Here is an 18956-nt window from a genome sequence, read left to right on the forward strand (position 1 = left end):
CCAGAGGGAATGAACAGCCCAGGGCATTGAGTGATCCATCCCCTGTTCTCCATTAACAGCTTCTGGCAAAAAAAGGCTAGGGATACCCTCCCTGCCCATCCTGGCTAATAGCAATTGAAGGATGTATCCTCCATGAACTTATGTAATTCTTTTTTGAACCCTGTTAGTGGCTTGATCTTCCTAGCATCCTCTGGCAAAGAGTTCCACAGGTTGACTGTTTCACAGGTTGTGTGAAGAAATACTTCCTTTTGTTTGTTTTAAACTTACTGCCTATTAATTTCATTTGGTGACCCCTAGTTCTTGTGTTATTATTCCACAGGGCTGTGCGAGTTTACACCAGCCGAGGAGCCAGTCCCTGGACATTCTCTCTTGCTCTGAGTTTCACAGTGAGTTTCCCTTCTACAGACTCAGCGAAGACGTCACTGTCCATTTAACAAACCGTCATGTCATTGATCCCTTGCATCTGTCACTGAGGTCGAAGCTCCATGGGGATGAAAATGCCCAGGAACGCCTGATCCAGGATTTCCCTGACACCCAATCAGACGCTCTTTTCTGTGGAGCACCGTCAGGGATCTGAATGTGCAACCCACCAAGTTTCACACACATTATGGGCATTTGGGGGAGGGACAGCTCAGTGGTTTGAGCATTGGCCTGCTAAACCCAGGGTTGTGAGTTCAATCCCTGAGGGGGGAACTGGGATAAAAATCTGTCTGGGGATTGGCCCTGCTTTGAGCAGGGGGTTGGACTAGATGATCTCCTGAGGTCCCTTCCAACCCTGATGTTCTATGATTTGGCAGCGCTCTGATTCTTTGTATTAGTTGTGTGTGTGGCCATGCACTCCCCACATGGAGCCCTGGGGTGGCATTCAGCTCTAGGCCCAGCTCTTCCACTGAGTGTTAATAACTTCTCTGTGCACCTCACAGCCCCAGGTACTAGCCAAGAGCTCATGCCCCTATGGTGTAGGTGACACTGTCATTCACCCCTTGTACAGATCAACTTAGTGGCACAAGGTCACTTGAGGGCAGAACTGGAAATAGAGCAAATATATCTAATATGGCAAACCCCAGTCCCATCCAGTTTATCTTTCTGCCTTTCATAGGCGAGGTGCCAGATTTATGTTCTTGGCTATGTTGCCTCTAATACGAACCAGAGTCTGCTCCTGGAGTCAGGAAGAGAACTCAGAAGGACTGGGAACCAACACCCCACTGTTCTCCCACGAACAGTTGAGTGACCCACCAACAAAGCGGGTGTCATGTCTCCATCGAGGGGCTGGTGCACATGGAGGATAACAACTACTTTTGCCGGTCCACCCCTGTCGCTCAGCTATCTATCTCTGGACAATCTCTCTGCCATTGCATGACCGATTGCACTCGCTCTGCCGTGTACCCCCCTTACCAGTGATGCTGAGGCGCTGGGCAGGACTGAGCTGGGATCTGGTCACCCGGTTGTCAGTGTCCTTGATCTCGTACCCACAGGAGTAATTCCCGGAGCTACCCCTGGATACTGCATGGTCCCAGCTGTAGGTGACGTTCTCCTCCAAGCCCGTCTGGGACGAAACCTCCTCCCCATCTTTACAGAAGATGATGTGAGTGGCTGGGGCCTGAGAGATCACAGAGCACTGCAGTAGCACGGAGTTCCCCGGCGAGGTGGATGTCTGGCTCAGGTAGAGGGCAGGGGCAGGGAGAGCACCTGGGAAGGGGAATGGATCAGAGCTGTTAATGGGATGCCTATTTTAAGTGGAGCCAAGGAACAGTCTGAAAAAAGAAGTTGGTTGCTTTGGAAACAGACTCAGGCTGGCACGGCTCAGGCTATGGGGTTGTTTGCACAGCACTAGCCAGTCACAAGCATTAATTACATTCTAGACCATGGGTCTCAAACACGCGGCCCGCGGACCACATGTGGCCCGTGAGGTTATTTTCTGCAGCCCGTGAGCTTGTCGCAGCCCACCCGTCCTCCCCCAGCGTTTACCTAGAGCGGCTCCGGCCCATCACGCACCAGGGACAGGGCAGGCTCCCTGCCTGCCGTCCCTGCCCCCGCACCGCTCTGGGAAGCGGCCGGAACGTAGGGAAGGGGGGGCACATTGGTGTGTGTGTTGATGTTGCTTCAGGCACCACGCCTAGCAGCTCCCATTGGCCGCGGTTCCCCGTTCTCGGACAATGGGAGATGCTGGGGGCGGTGCCTGAAGCAACAGCAATACACACATCCCGGCGCAGGGGCGGGGCAGGGCAGACAGGCAGTCAGGGAGCCTGCCCTGCCCCCGGTGTGTGCCAGGCCAGAGACCGCCCCCCAAAACCCTCCTGCAGCCGAACCCTCTGTCCTGAGCCCCCTGCCGCACCCCATACCCCTCCTGCACCCCAACCCCCTTCCCTGAGCCGCCTGCCTCACCCTGCACTCTGACCCCCTGACCTGAACCACATGCCGCATCCCGCACCCCTCCTGCACCCCAACCCACTGCCCTGAGCCCCCTGCCGCACCCCTACTGCACCCCGATCCCCTGCCCTGACCCCGTGCCGCATCCCTCACCCCTCCTGCACCCCACACCCCACCCACTGCCCTGAGCCCCCTCCTGCACCTCTCACCCCTGCCCTGACCCCCTGCCACACCCCACACCCCTCCTGTACCCCCTGGGGGCAGGGAGGGGGTGGAGTTGGGGTGGGGATTTCGGGGAAGGGGTTGGAATGGGGGCAGGGCAGGGGTGGGAAGAGGCGGGGCAGGGGCGGGGCCTCGTGGAAGGGGTGGAGTGGGGGCGGGGCCAAGGGCAGCAGGGGTGAAGTGTCAGTAATGCGGCCTTCGGGCCAATGTACTAGTCCTCATGTGGCCCTCGTGGTCATTTGAATTTGAGACCCCTGTTCTAGACATACTGGCCTTAATAATAATCTGCTGTAGCTAGAACCCTTTTCTATCAATACAAACTGCTCTGGCAGGATGGATAGACAGAGGGGTGAGTGTGTGAGGGGACAGACAGACAGACAGATGGACTCACCTGGAGCTGAGCAGATCCCCTGGCTGCTGGGACTAGGCGCTGGGAACAGAAAGGTGACATGTGGTTAGTGCTGGAGATAAAATCCTCCCTTTTTCTGAGATCCCTCTTCAGAGACAAAAACTGCCTTTAATAGATGGGAAAAAAATTCCTTATTTGTGTGTTGGTGAAGAAGCAAACCAGGCAAGACATTAGATCTTGGACATGGCAGGTTCCTCGCACACACAGACCTTGGCTGAGCTGGGACCAACTTTCCCTTCAGCTCTCTAGAGGGCCAGATCCTCAGCTGGTGTAAACCGGCATTGACTCCAGTGGAGCTACACTGATTTACACCAGCTGGGGTTCTGCCCCTATTGACTCCAGTGGAGTGACATCCATTCACACCAGCTGAGGATCTGGCCTATTAGCTCTCATACTCAGTGCTTCTACTGCTTTCCATTTCTCCCCATGAAGAGGATTTGTGGACAGTTATGGCCAGGGGCTGCTCTCAGTGCTGTTTCCTCCCAATCTGCTACAAGTTAGAACAGAGATCCTGGACACTCACTGGGAAGCAGAGGCACAGAGACAGGATCATCAGGGTGGTGGGGAGAACTGATCAGGATGGAAACAGCCCAGTGGCTTCTACTCCTGACAAGGTTAGGAGGGGACAATCCGCAGTCACTCCCAGATCCCACCTGCTTCCTTTGCTCTGTCTGAATTCAGCAGAAGGGAAACTCTGGTCTCTCTCTCTGCTCCGATCTACCCCCATCTGCTCCCCTTGGTAGGAAACTCCAGGCAGTCCCTCTTCCAGTCCCCAGGGTCTGTAGGGCTCAGGCAGCAGAGAAGCTGCAGCCTCTCTCTGACCTGTTCTGTCCACTCCTCGGGTCTGATATTTGTCATTGCTTCCCGTTTCCTGCCCCGCGCCATCCCCTTTTCCCACCCTGGCCATGATGTCTCTATTTAGGGATGCAAGACTGAGAACCGGTTTGCTTATTTGAGTCTTAACAGAGCATGGAGGAAACACCTCCCTTCCCATCTCATGGCTTGTGGCTAGAGACAGCTGCCTGGGGGGAAGGGATAGCTCAGTGGTTTGAGCATTGACTTGCTAAACCTAGAGTCGTGAGCCCAATCCTTGGGGGGGCAATTTAGGGGTCTGGGGCAAAAATCGGTCTGGGGATTAATCCTGCTTTGAGCAGGGGGTTGGACTAGATGACCTCCGGAGGTCCCGTCCAACCCTGATACTCTATGATTCTAAAGGCACAGCTGGACCAGGACAAAAGGTCATTGGGGGGCAGCCTGAGATGTTGGATGAGCCTGACCCTTTTGCCTCCACCCTGGTCCCCAGTCCCTGGTGAGAAGGACCCTGCTCCCGCAGGGGAAAATTCACCATCTGGTGTTAAGGGGATATAAATGGGGTCTGGGCTTCGTGTGGGAGCCTCTGCACAGGGGTGAATTTGTGCCTCAGAGAACAGCAACCACAGGACTCCACTGGTTTCCCCACCTGCTTAGTCTCCCCCTGTCCTGTCCTCTATTCCCAGCTCCAGCCACTTCTGTCCTGACTGCCCCCTCTCTCCATACTGGGGGCCTGAGGACTCTGCTGTCCCTGCTGACAGATGGGCACCAGGTCCCTTCCCCCTATCCTGGTCCCTTCTGCATCCCTGCTCATTCTGCTGTCCCTGCTGAGAGACGGGTACCAGGTCACAGTTGGATGGGGAATAACACAAGGGAATTGAGAAAGAGCATCCAGAAGTGACCTCTGAGCAGATGGGAGCCACAATCAGTGTGACTAAGCAAGTGGGAGAACCACACAAAGAAACATGTGGGAAAGAAAGTCTTGTGAACAGACGTTAACACCTCTGCAGGAAGCCAAACAGCAGAGGGACTCGAGGGAAATCTGTCAGGAGCACAAGGCAGAGCAATTTTGCAGAGCAACTTTGCAGAGTAATTGATGCAGAAGTGCCTTGTGCTGGGATGGTGGCTGGGCACATTTCACCACTGGGATGGAGTCAGCTTTGCAGAGCAGCTGGACAGGGGAGGTTTGCGGGAGCTCAGATGCTCAGGGGATGGTCAGGGGACCTCAAATATTAGATGGATGATGGGGGAGCTCATGGTTGGGGGAGATCAGATGTTGGGGATAGGTGGGGTTTCAGATGTTTGGGGAATGGACTGGAGGCTGTGTTTGAGGGATGTTTTGCAGAGATCAGATGATGGAAATGATCAGGGTGCTTACATGTTCAGCGTATGCTCGGGGGAGCTCAGATGATCAGGGGATGGTTTGAGGAGGTAGCTGTAAGGGGGGATCATGCTGCAGGGGGCACATTCCCCTGACAGGAGGTTTAAGTGATGGAGGCTGTTGGGGAGGCTCTTCTCTTTGCCCTGAGAGGTCGGAGGATCAGGGAATGGCCCAGGTTTGCTCAGGCTGCACTGGGACTCTGTGCAAAGGCTTCACAAGAGCCAGCGACACACGCAGCAGCCCAGACCCTATCGCCCCTATCCAGTGTGGCTGGCAGTTCACTGCGGGGGTGACCCCGCCCTGGGCATAGGGGCAGCACAAGACCTTGGCACCAGCTGTGTCCTCAGGAGAGCATGAACGTGGGACGTAAGTGATGCCGGGGGCTGTGCTGCCCCTCTGCCCTGGGGGAATTGCACCGGCAGAGCCCAGCCAATCGGGGGTGCCTTTGCTGCAGGCTGAGGAGTTACCCACCCTGGGGTGAGTTTGGCCCAGACTTTATGCCCTGAGCCCAGAGCTGGGGGCACAGAGCCGGGCTCTGATAATCAGGATGTGACAGAGCAATAGCCCATTACCTGTGCGGGTCGGCTCCTCCCCTCCTCCGCTGCTGCTCGCGCTGCCTGTGGGACAAGGGGAAAGAGAATCACACTGTGTGGGAGAGACGCCTGCAGCCTCCGCAGGGACGCGCCTCCCAGCAACAGACAGAGCCGTTCGATCCCCATTGCATGTAAATCAGCATTACTCTGCTGGAGCCATGGGCCAGATCCCCAGCTGGTGTAAATTGGCCTCCCTCCACGGGAATATATAGGGCTCTGCCAGTGTACACCAGCCAAGGAGCTAGTCCCTGATTCTGCCCTTGTAAGTGCTGCAGGCAGAGGAGTTACCCCCGGGGTGAGTTTGGCCCAAAGGCTCAATGCAGCGAGGGGAGAACTGGGGGGACAGAGCCGGGCTCGGACCCCCGGGGTCTGGCACAAGAGCGTCTCCGTGAGCTGTGGGGTCTGACTCCTCTCCACTGCTGCTCGCCTGGCCTGTGCAATGGGGACAAGGAGAATCTGGGCCTGTCAGTGCCTCCAGGTGACACTCAGTGTGTGAGAAAGACAACTGCAATGGCTGTGCCCAGCCCCCTACACCAGTCAAATGGGACATGACTGTTCCCCGAAGGAGCTCAGCCTGGCTCTGTCAAACCTGCCCAGTGTCACACACATCACGGGCATTTCACAGCCCTGTCACCCTGCGTAGAAGCTGTGTGTGTGGGCATGGACTCCCCACTCGGTGTCCTGGAGCCTGGGGGTGCACTTAGCTACAAGCCAGGAGACCCTGTGCTCTATGCCCAGCTCTTCCATTGAGTTTTATTAACTTCTCTCTTCACTTCACAACCCGTAGTACTATCCAAGAGCTCATGTCCCTGCAATTTAGGTGACAGTTATCATTCACCCCTTGTATGGATAATGAAGAGTACACAGGGTCACTTGAGGTGGTGCTGGCATAGAGGGGAGGGTTCTCACATAGCAAACCCCAGTCTCATTCACTTTTCCTGGTGCCTTTAAGAGGGAATGTGCCAGATTTATGTGCTTGGCTATGCTGCCTCTAATACTAACTACAGTCTGTGCCCAGAGCCAGGAAGAAAACCCAGGAGTCCTGGGAACCAACAACCCACTGCTGTCTAACTAACAGTTGTGTGACCAATAGACAAAACAAAGGTCGTGTCTGCAGCTATGGGCTGGTGCACACAGAGGATAACAACCTACTTCTGCCTGGCACCGCTGTCACTAAGCTATCTGCATCTGGATTCTCTCTGCCATTGCATGGACAATTGCACTTGCCGTGTTGATCACCTCTCTTACCAGTGATGCTGAGGTGCTGGGCAGGGCTGAGCTGGGATCTGTTCACCTGGTTGTTGCTGTCCTTGATCTCGTACCTGCAGGAGTAATTCCCGGTGCTACCCATGGACACTGGATGGACATAGTTGTAGGTGACCTCCTCCTCCGAACCCGTCTGGGACAAAACCTCCTCGCCGTCCTTACAGAAGATGACGCGGGTGACTGGGGCACGTGAGATCATGGAGCACTGGAGCCACACAGAGACCCCTGGCTGGGCGGACGTCTGGCTCAGGTAGAGGGTGGGGGCACTGAGAGCACCTGGAAAGGGGAATGAGTCAGAGCTGTCAATGGGGCTGTTGGTGGAGCCCTGTCCGTTTCAGCTGGAGTCCAGGGAGCAATTTGCTAAAGGAAGCTGGTTGCAGTGTTATGTCTACACTACAATCAGAAACCCACGGCTGACCCGTGCCAGCTGACTCGACTCGCAGGGTTCAGGCTACGGGGCTGTTTACACAGCACGAGCCAGCCATGGGCCTCTCATTGCAGTGTAGACGTACTGTGCCTGCTCCAAGGCTGCGGGGTCTGTGCAATACCCCTGGAGCAGGCTCTTGTTTCAGCACAGCTGGGTACCGGGGGGATAATGTCAGATCTGAGACTGTCAGCTCTTCGGGGGCAGGGACCAGAGCTTCACATGTGGGGGTGCAGCATCTGGTGTGATGGGGCCCTGATCCCTGAGTGGGGTGCCTGTGGTCACAGTAATAATAATAATCGTTAATAATAATCTTCTGTAGCTGGAAGCCTTTTCTATCAAGATAGATAGATAGATAGATAGATAGATAGATAGATAGATAGAGGGGTGAGTGTGTCTGGGGATGGACAGACAGATGGACTTACCAGGAGTTGAGCAGATCTCCTGGCTGCTGGGACTAGGCTCTGGGAACAGAAAGGTGCCATGTGGTTAGTGCTGGAAATAAAATCCCCCCTTTTCTGAGGTCCCTCTTCAAGGACAAAAACTGCCTTTAATAGACAGAGAAAACATTCCTGATTCATGTTTTGGTGAAGAAGCAAACCAGTCAGGACGTTAGATCTGGGGCAGGGCAGATTCCTCGCTCAGACCGACCTTGGCCGAGTTCGGACCATCTTTCCCTTCAGCTCTCTAGAGGGCCAGATCCTCAGCTGGCGTAAACCGGCATTGACTCCAGTGGAACTACACTGATTTACACCAGATGGGGATGTGTCTCTTCTGACCATAGTGGAGCGACATTCATTTATGCCAGCTGCGGATCTGGCCCAGGAGCTCTCACACTCTGTGTTTACATTGGTTCCCATTTGTCTCCCATTAAAGAGGATTTGCCGACAGTCGGGCCAGGGGCTGCTCTCAGTTCTGTTTTCTCCCAATCTGATACAAATTTGCACAGGATTCCCACATACTCACTGGGAAGCCAGAGGCACAGAGACAGCAACATCGGGTGCACTGGCAGGAATCTCAAGGGATGGAAACAGCCAAGCAGCATCTGCTGCTGCCAGGGTCAGCAGTGGAAAATCAGCAGTGGCTCCCTGCTCCCACCTTCTGCCTTTGCCATGTCTGACTTCAGCAGAAGGGAAGCTCCGGTCTTTCTCTCTGCTCAGATCTGCCCCTCTCTGCTCCTCTTTGTAGGAAACTCCAGCCAGCTGCTCTCCCTGCTCCCAGGCCCCCTGGGGTCTGCAGGGCACAGGCAGCAGAGACGCTGAAGCCTCTCTCTGACCTGCTCTGTCCCCTCCTCGGGTCTGATATTTGTCACCACTCCCCATTTCCTGCCCTATGCCATCCCCTTTTCCCATTCTCGCCACAGCATCTCTATTTAGGGCTGGAAGATTGAGAATCGAAGGGGCCTGGTTTGCATGTTTGAGTCTAAATATATCACTGAGGAAACACCTCCTGTCCCATCTCACTGCGTGGGGATGGAGACAGCCCCCTGGCTAAAGGCAGAGCTGGGCCACGGTGAAAGGTCACTGGGAGATTGAGGGGCCTGGGATGTTGGATGAGTCTGAACTTTTTGCCTCCACCCTGGTCTCCAGTCCCTGGTGAGAAGGACCCAGCTCCTCTAGGGGGTAATTCTCTCTGGGCTTAAAAGGACATAAATAGGGTCTGGGACTAATGCTGGACACTCTGCACAGGGGTGAATTTCCCCCTCAGAGAACAGCAACCACAGGGCTGCACTGGCTTCCCCACCTGCTTAGTCTCCTCCACCCTGTCCTCCACACCGACTTCTGCACACCCTGCCTTGATTGCTGCTGCTGCCCATTCTGGGTTCCTGAGGAGTCTGCTGTCCCTGCTGAGTATAGGACACTCCCAGGTGGGGAAGTACACAAGGCAGTTAGGAAAGAGTGTCCAGAAGTGACCTCTGAGTAGGTAGGGAGCTGGGATCAGGGTGACTAAGCAAAGTGGGGGAATCAGGGTAAAAGGTCAAAGGAACAGGAAAAAAAGAAAATCTTGTGAATAGATGTTAACACCTGTACGGGAGAGCTCAGATGCTTGGAGGATCATAGGGGGCTCAGATGTTGGGGAATGTTTTGGGGAATGGAATGATTGAGGGAACTCAAATGTTTGGTGGATGGTTGGGGAAACTCAGATGGTGAGGGGAGCTCAGATGTTAGGGATTGTTGGGGGACTCAGATGATCAGGGCATGATCAGGGGTCTCCGATATTGTGGATTTTTGTGGGCCTCAGATTTTGGGGGGATGGGCCAGGGGCTCACATATGCAGGGTATGGTTGGTGGTTCAGATGCTCCTAGAAGGAGTGAGGAACCTGCCGCCCCCGAATTGCCGCAGGTGACGCCCCTCTCCATTGGCCGTCCCAAGCACCTGCTTGTTAAGCTGGTGCCTGGAGCCGGCCCTGTTTGGGGAGAAAGATCGCAGGGGAGATCACGTGCAGAGGGCACATTCCCACAGTGGGAGGCCTAAGTGATGGAAATTATTGCGGAGGCTCATCCCTTTGCCCAGAACAGCCCTGAGCGGTTGGAGGAGCAGAGAATAGCCCAGGTTTGCTCAGGCTGCACCTGGATTCTGTGCAAAGGCCTCACAAGAGCCAATGACAGACACAGCAGCCCAGACCCTATCGCCCCTCTCCAGTGTGGCTGGCAGTTCACCACGGAGGCTCAGATTCCTGGGGTCTGGCCCAAGAACCATCTCCTTTAGCTATCAGGTCTGACTCCTCTCCACTGCTGCTCGCCTGGCCTGTGCAATGAGGATGTGGAGATTCTGGGCCTGTCAGTGCCTCCAGGTGACACTCAGTGTGTGAGAAACGCGGCTGCAATGGCTGAGCCCAGCCCCCTGCACCAGTTAAATGGGACATGACTGTTCCCTGAATGGAAACCTCCCCAAAAGAGATTGCTGAGTGGCTCAATCAGCCCAGCCAAGTGCAATGCACTTTATGGGCATTTGTCAGCCCTGTCCCCCTGTGTAGGAGCTCCCCACATGGAGTCCTGGAGCCTGGGGATGACTCTCAGCTATAAGCCAGGAGACTCTGTGCTCTAGGCCCAGCTCTTCCACTGACTGTTAGTAACGTCTCTCTGCACTTCACAGCCGCTAGCTCGCGCTGCTATGGTATAGGTCACAGCTGTCATTCACCCCTTTTACAGATAAGGAAAAGTTGCACAAGGTCACATGAGGCAGTGCTGGGATTAGAAGGGAGGTTTTCACACAGCAAACACCAGTCGAATCCACTTTGTCTTGCTGCCTTTAAGTGGGAATGTGCCAGTTTTATGTGCTTGGCTATGCTGACTCTAATACTAACCACAATCTGCTCCCAGAGCCAGGAAGCGAACCCAGGAGTCCTGGGAACCAACAACCCACTGCTGTCTCACTAACAGTTGTGTGACTGACAGACAAAGTGAGTGTCATGTCTGCAACTAGGGGCTGGTGCATACAGATGATAACAACATACTTCTTCTGCCTGACACACTTGTTGCTCAGGTATCTGCAGGTGGATTTTCTCGCTGCCATTTCATGGACAATTGTACTCGCTCTGCCATTCACTCTCCTTACCGGTAATACTGAGGTGCTTGGCAGGGCTGAGCTGGGATCCGTTCATCCGGTTATTGCTGTCTTTGATCTCGTACCCGCAAGAGTAATTCCCAGAGCTGCGCATGGACACCACATGGTCCCAGCTGTAGATGGTCTTTTCCTCTGAGCCCTTCTGGGATGTAACCTCCTCCCCATCTTTACAGAAGACGATGCGGGTGGCTGGGACATGGGAAATCACAAAGCACAGGAGCCACACGGAGACCCCTGGCCGGGCAGACGTCTGGCTCAGGTAGAGGGTGGGGGCAGGGAGAGCACCTGGGAAGGGGAATGAGTCAGAGTTATCAATGGGGCCGTCAGTGTTCCCCATTTTAGGGGGAGCCCAGGAAGCATTTTGCCAAAGGAAGTTGATTACTGTGGAAGTAGCTCTCAGCTAATACGAGTACGTCTACACTGCAATGAAATCCCACAGTTGACCAATGCCAGCTGACTCGGACTCACAATGTTCGGGCTACGGGGCTGTTTACACAGCACGAGCCAGCCACAGGCCTCTAATTGCAGTGTAGATGCACTCTGCCTGCTCCTAGAGCAGGCTCTTCTTTCAGCACAGCTGGGTACCGGGAGGATAATGTCAGATCCAAGAGTGTCAGGTCTTCAGGGGCAGGGACCAGAGCATCAGTGAAGTGGGGCAGCTGCCCCACTCCTTGGTAAACAGGGCTGTGGCCAGGTGAGCCAATCAGATAGGCTGATTGGCCTATCATCTTCAGCTATGGCCATGCCCCAATTAGGGCCCAGCTGGCCCTTATAAGAGGGCAGTGGGCCAGGAGTAAACAGTCTCCCTCTAGCTGAGGAGGAAGATGGACCTGGCTGCCTGAGTGCTAAAGGGTACTGGAGTGAAGCAGGGCTGGGGAAAGGCTAGAGGCGCTGGGGAGCTCTGGGCCAGCAACTCCCCAGGCTGCAGGGCCTTGAACAAGGCCCCTGGAGTTACTGGGTTGCAGGGAAAAGCAGCAAGTCAAAACCTCCCTTGCCTATGATGACTGGCTTATACAGACTGCAGTTGGCCATAGTGAAAGAGGGCTAGATGGTGACTGGCATAGGCTGAGGCAAGGTGGGGATAGAGGGTTGGGGTGCCCCAGGGAGTGGAGACCCAGATCTGTGGGATATTGCCTGGAGGGGCAGCACCCCTGTAAAAGGGTACCAGGGTCTGGGAGGGACATGGGGGGCCAGCAACAGCAAGATACCAGCAGAGGGCACTTCGGAGCTGGTAAAAAGAGCTAATTCCCAGACAACCTGCAGAAGGCACTGCAGTGGTGACCCTTGACCATGCTACAATCACATGGGGGGTGCAGCACTTGGTGTGATGTGGCCCTGATCCCTAATTGGGGTTTCTGGGGGCCGCAGTAATAATAACAATTAATAATAATCTTCTGTAGTGGGAAGCCATTTCTATCAACACAAACCCCTCTGGCATGATAGATAACTAGAGGGGTGTGTGTGTCTGGGGATGGACAGACAGACGGACTCACCAGGAGCTGAGCAGATCTCCTGGCTGCTGGGACTCAGTGCTGAGAACAGAAAGGTGCCATGTGGTTAGTGCTGGAGATAAAATCTCTCCTTTGTCTGAGATCCTTCTTGAGGGACAAAAACTGCCTTTAATAGATAGGACAAAATTTCCTGATGCAAGTTTTTCTGAAGAAGCAAACTGGGCAGGCTGTTAGCTCTGGGGCTTGGCAGATTCCTCAGACACACAGATGTTGTCTGAGCTGGGAACCGCCTTTCCCTTCAGCTCTCTAGAGAAACTGTCTAGTAAATGGGCATTGACTCCAATGGAGCTACACTGACTTACACCAACTGGGGATCTGCCCCGGTTGACTCCAGTGGAGCGACACCAGCTGGGGATCTTGTCCAGCAGCTCTCACACTCAGTGTTTACACTGGCTCCAATTTCTCTCCCACTAAAGAAGATTTGCCGACAGTCTGGGCCAAGGGCTGCTCTGGGTTCTGTTTCCTCCCAACCTGCTACTAATTAGCACAAAGTTCCCAGATACTCACCGGTCAGCAAGAGGAAGAGACACAGGATCATGGGGCTGGTGGATGGAACCGATCGGGATGGAAATGTCCCAGCAGTGTCTGCTCCTAGTGCGGTTGGGAGGGGACAATCCACAGTCGCTCTCTGGTCTGATCTGCTCCCACTGCCCTGTCTCACTTCAGGAGAAGGGAAGCTCTGGTCTCTCTCTCTTTGCTCTGATCGCCCCCATCTGCTCCCCAAGGTCGGATGCTCCATTCAACCCCTCTCCCTGCTCCCAGGCCCCTGTGGTCTGTAGGGCTCAAGCAGCAGAGACACTGCAGCCTCTCTCTGACCTGCTTTGTCCCCTTGGGTCTGATATTGATCACTGCTCCTCATTTCCTGCACTGGCCACAGCATCTCTATTTAGGGCTGGAAGATTGAGAACCGAAGGGGCCTGGTTTGCTTATTTAAGTCTAAAATGTCACTGAGGTAACACCCCCCTACCCCCCCATCCCGTCCCATCTCACTGCCTGGGGACCAAGACAGCCCCCTGGCCAAAGGCACAGCTGGGCCAGGGTGAAAGGTCACTGGGTGACTGGGGGTCTGGGATGTTGGATGAGCCTGAACCTTTTGCCTCCACCCTGGTCTCCAGTCCCTGGTGAGAAGGACCCAGCTCCTCTAGGGGGTAATTCCCTCTGGGCTTAAGGGGGCAAAAACAGGATCTGGGCCTCATATTGGACCCTCTGCACAGGGGTGAATTTCCCCCACAGAGAACAGTACCCACGGGTCTGCACTTGCCTCCTCTCCTGCTTAGTCTCCCCCTGCCCCGTCCTCTATCCGCAGCTCCAGCCACTTCTGCCCTGACTGCCCCCGCTCCCCATCGTGGGCTCCTGAGGAGTCTGCTGTCTCTGCTGAGAGACGTGCACCAGGGCACTGCCGGATGGGGAAGAACACAAGGCAGCTGAGAAAGAGCATCCAGAAGTGACCTCTGAGCAACTGGGGAGCCGGAATCAGTGTGACTAAGCAAGTGGGGGAACCAGGGAAAAGGCCAAAGAAACATGTGGGAAAGAAAGAAAGTCTTGTGAATTGACGTTAACACCTGTGTGGGAAGCCAAAAGGCTGAGGTCCTCAAGGGAAAGGTCAGGAGCACAAGGCAGAGCACTTTAGCAGAGTAATTGATGCAGAAGTGGATTGTCCTGGAATGGTGGCTGGGCACATTTCACCACTGGGATGGAGTCAGCTCTGCAGAGCAGCTGGACAGGGGAGGTTTGCGGGAGCTCAGATGCTCTGGTAAGGGTCAGTGTGAGGCTGCCTGTTATGACCAGTGGCCAGAAGACAGCAGGGTGAAAAAGCGTTAATATTTTTGCAATATTTTTACAATAATTATTTCAAACCTTGTGTGAAAATATTTTTCCCATTTTTTTCCTCTCTCTTCGTAGCAAAATGCTAAAAATGGAGGGAAGGGAAATCCAAAACCTGAAATTTAAAAAAAAATCTCTGAAAAGTCAGTCATTTAAATGAAAATGTTCCCCCCCTTTTTTTTATGTTCCCAGTTTTGTTTTTACAAAACCCCTAAAACAGTTTGAGAAAAACTCTCACTTTTTAAAAAAAAGGTCATTTTTACATCACAGCATTGTTGCGTCTCAGCCCAGAGTGATCCCCGGGGCTGTGGTTCGGGCTGAGCTGCTGGCACCCTTGGATGGCAGCCGGGCCCTGCTTGGAGCTCAGACAATGCTGCCCGGAAAGGGCCTGATGCAAAGCTCCTTGGTGTCAATGGAAAGACTCCCCTGACTTCACTGGCTTTGGGATCAGGCCCCTGTGTAAGAGGGTCGGTTCTCTTGTGACAGAGAAATGGCTCCGGAGCTTTCACTGGGTAAACACGGCTGTGGCCAGGCCCCAACCTACACCCAGGGCCGCCAAGAGCGGGTTCGGGCCCCGGTGAAAAATGTTTTCAGGCCCTCCAGCAAGCGTGGACTGGCTAAACACGGCCAATGAGAGGGAGGGGAAGCTGGGCCGCAGGCCCCCTTCCGGACCGCCAGGCCCCGGTAATTTGTACCGGCTTCCCCCCCACTCGTCGGCCCTCCCTATACCGGCCAGAGAAACAGGCACAGGGAAAGTCTTCACCATGGGAGGGTGAAGACAGTAGCGTAGCTAGTGGGGTGCAGGGGAAACTGCGGCTTCTCCTCAGCACATTTTCCAAAAGCGGAGCCCACGGTCCGCTCTGAACCTTGGTCTGTCCGGCTGTAGGCAAGGGAGGGTAGCACGCCTGGAGGAGCCATGGGGAAGGGGTGGCATGGCCGGAGGAGCAAGGGGGGCGCAGCATGGCGGCCCGCAACTCCCCCCCCCCCCGGCTGCAGACAACTTTGATGCACTGACTCGGTCCCGGGGTTCCCCCGGGGCAGGGAGGGTCTCCCCCGCCTCCTCGCGGCAGCCACACCGAGCGGACCCGCAGCCGGTTACTCCCAGCAGGAGCCTTGGCGCCACCCTCGGCTTACTGGAATAAAGCTCCCTCGAGGAGGGGAGAGCGCTTCCCCCCTCCCGCCACGGCCTGTCAGCGTGACCCGCCCACAGCCAGGCTCCGCCAGCAGCCCCGGGTGGGGCAGCGCTGCCTTCTGCCCCCAACCCCCAAGGGGTAGCGCCAGCGCTGAGCCTCTCCGAGGCAGTGACAGCAGGGTTTGCTCTCTGCTGCTGGCTGGGCTGGGCCCAGTGGCTGGGCCCCGGAAACAAGCAGCAGAAGGGCAGGCAGCGGACTCCCAGGCTCTCCCGGTCCCGGGGTCAGCTCCAGCCCCTTCGGCAGATAGCCCCTGGGACCCCAGCCCACGGCACTCCCATCCCCGGTAACCCCTCCCCAAGCTCCATACCTCGTGTACCCCTCCCATGTACCCCGTGCCCCTGCCTTTCCCTCCCCTCATACCCCTATCCTCTGCCACCCTCCCTACATCCTCCCCTCAAGTCAAACCCCTTGTCCCCTCCCTCCACATCCTCCCCTTCACCTCCCCTCGTACCCTCTTCCTCTGCCACCCTCCCTACATCCTCCCCTCCACCTCTCCTCAAGTCAAACCCCCTGTCCCCCTCCCTCCACATCCTCCCCTTCATCTCTCCTCATACCCCCGTCTTCTGCCACCCTCCCTCCACATCCCTCCTCTCCATCTCCCCTCAACCCCCCTATCCTCTGCCAGCCTTCCTCTACAGCCATGGGGGGGCAGCGTGGCCAGAGGAGCAAGGGGGGGGTGCAGCATGGCCGCAGTGTGGCCAGAGGAGCCAGCCGGGGGGGGGCATGGCATGGCTGGAGGAGCCAGGGGGTGTGGCCAGAGGAGGGGTCGGGGGGGCACCTTTTTTATCTTTGCTCCCCCTGCTCTTAGAACCTGGCTACGCCACTGGGTGAAGGGGATGTTGTTGACAGGATCATGAACAGTGCAAAATGGGATGTGCAGAGGGGGAATTCACCCCATCCCCCAGCCAGAGTTGCAAATGCAGTTGAGACGTAAAGCAAGAGCATCTGCAGAGGGAGTTCCTCCTGCTGCACAGACCCTGCAGCTGCCTCACTGCACAGACCCTGAAAGATGCATAGAGACGGCTCCATACAGGAGAGAAATGACCAGGGCTCCTCTCTACGCTAGTGCTTTAACAGACACTTGAAAGGACTTAGCTGCACAGAGCCTGCAATAGCGAGGTAGATAGATAGATGGATGGGGATAGATGGATGGATGGGGTGGGTGGGGATAGATAGATAGATGGCTATGTTTGGGCACAGAGAGATAGACAGAGGATGTATATATGGGGATAGATTCAGATACAATATTATTTTTAAATACCGTGCTGGGTTTATCGTTAAGCACAGAGACCAAGACTTTCAAAAACAATTAGTGAATTTGGGGGCCCCATTTAAGCCATCCTAAAGGGGCTGATTTCCAGCAGGTGGGGGCTCAGTGCAGTCTGTCTGTCACCCCTTAAGCTGTCTCATGCTGGGGTCCCCAAAAAACTGGTCATTTTGGAAGGTTTGGCCAGAAGTGCTTGTGCCAATTATGCATGTGCCGAATCTGTGTGGGAGACCAGCTGTCAGGGTGCGAGGGGCTATGTCCCCATAGCCCAGTCTATCATTGCCCCTCTGGGAGACTACAATCAAGGGTGATCAGAGCCAGCTGTGGTGGGGATTTTGTGATAAAGCTCCTCTGGCACAACCACACTGCACAGACGCTTAGCGGCCAGTCCAGTTCTCAGCTGCCCCAACATTCCCTGCGGTGTGAACAGTGATCATTTCCTGCTGAGACAATAGAGGCGGCTGTGTGAAAGCTGTGGGCACCCTGACATGTTCCCAAAGCAGATGGACTTGACCCAGCACCTGCCCATGAAACACAAAGCTCCTGCCACTATTGTACTTCCCAGGAAGTTATCTGGTATCAGGTAAGGGGTGAATTTATACCACTCCGGTTATACCAGTGTAAGTCCCTGTGCACACCTGGGTCTGGTGTAAGAAGAGCCTTTTTCTGTTTATCTTTTCTTGCTTTGGAAGCAACATTAATGATAACTGCACATTTTTAACAGTGAGGATCATTAACCATGTGAAAATCGTACCATGGGCTGTGGTGGATTCTCCATTACCAGCAATTTTTAAATCAATTGTGGATTTTTTGTCAAAGAGAAGCTCTAGTTCAAACAGGAATTATTTTGGGGCAGTTCTCTGGCCTATGTTATACGTTGGGGGGGGGAGGTGTCAGACTATGTGATCACAGTGGTTCCTTCTGGCCTTAGATTCTATGAATACACCTGACAAAGGCTCTGATTCCACAATAGGAGTGTCCCCGGGGCAAAGCTAGAGCAGTTTAATTACACTTGTAAATTTCCCTGTCTATAGAGAAGTTCTAAATAAGCAGCTCACCTTCTCAGTGCTCTCTCTCCTTCTACATCCCCTGTCACTGGAGTACCTGAGCCCCTTACAGTCATTAATGGGGTTTATCCTCACACACTCCTGAGAGGGAAGTTCAGCCTCATTTCACAGATGGGGAGACTGAGGCACACATACTCAATCACTGAGCACAGGACACACAGCAGTTTTCTGCTGAGTCTGTGATTAAACCCAGGGCTTTGTTCCCCAATGCATTTCCTAGCCACTTGATCATCCTTCCTCCTTTCATCCTGAGCCTTCCCAAAAGGCTGCGGGCAATCACCAACCTTGTAGCTGCCTGGAAGGCCAATGACCCTGGACTGCTTCAGCCAAAATGGGGAAGAGCCTGGAGGGGACGGGAATAGGAAACAGGAAAAACCTCAGAGACACAAGGTGGGAAATCTGATGCAGCAGTCCCACCCTCTATTTGTACTGGCCTCGATCCTGCCTCCCTTCCCATCGCCTAAACCCCAGGGCAGAATTAGACCCGTCTCCCTGCCCTGCAGGGGATATTGATGGACCCAGATGCTGCAGGACTAGAGAGTGACTGGCTGCTGCTCAGCAACTCTCTGCACACACAGTCCAGGTGCTCTGTGCAGCCGTTCAGGAATGGAACCAAAGGATGAGCTGACAGTGCCCAGAACATCTGCAGAGTCTCCTGTGCACACACCTCTTCCCCCACCCAGCAGTGAGCTGTCCTCAGCCTGACCACGAGCTAGCAGTGCAGCGGGGCGGGGGCGTGTCACACGCTGTGATGTGGGATTGAAGAACCCGCTCACACAGTCTTATTTTTGTCCTTACACGTTAACCTGCCTCATTCTCTCTCTCTCACCATTTAGTCTGTTTTCATGAGGTTTCTAGGGCAGTTTATTTTCCTAGTCGTACATTTCAAGGCCAGAAGGGACCGATGGGACCATCTAGTCAGAGCATCTGCACAGCCCAGGCCAGAGAACCTCCCCCAGGGATCCCTGCATTGAGCTGCTCACTTCTGGCTGAGCTAGAGCCTGTCTGGCAGAAAGAGACGTCCCCTCTCGGTTTAAAGACTCCAAACCAGC

The 18956-nt window shown here is 54.8% G+C and overlaps 1 protein-coding gene across 1 annotated transcript; it reads right to left on the minus strand.

Annotated features, from left to right (window-relative positions):
* Window positions 1-1122: 1122 nt before the first annotated feature.
* Window positions 1123-13091, minus strand: LOC122172376 (uncharacterized). Its single transcript, XM_065571848.1, has 6 exons — window positions 13061-13091; window positions 11034-11327; window positions 7901-7939; window positions 7034-7327; window positions 2984-5809; window positions 1123-1689 (listed from the first exon to the last, which is right to left on the minus strand). The coding sequence occupies exons 1-5, from the start codon at window positions 13089-13091 to the stop codon at window positions 5688-5690; spliced, it is 780 nt and encodes a 259-aa protein (XP_065427920.1). The 3' UTR covers window positions 1123-1689; window positions 2984-5687.
* Between the last annotated feature and the right edge of the window lie 5865 nt (window positions 13092-18956).

This window comes from Chrysemys picta, chromosome 17 (genome assembly GCF_011386835.1).
Source record: "Chrysemys picta bellii isolate R12L10 chromosome 17, ASM1138683v2, whole genome shotgun sequence".
Taxonomy (NCBI): Eukaryota; Metazoa; Chordata; order Testudines; family Emydidae; genus Chrysemys; species Chrysemys picta.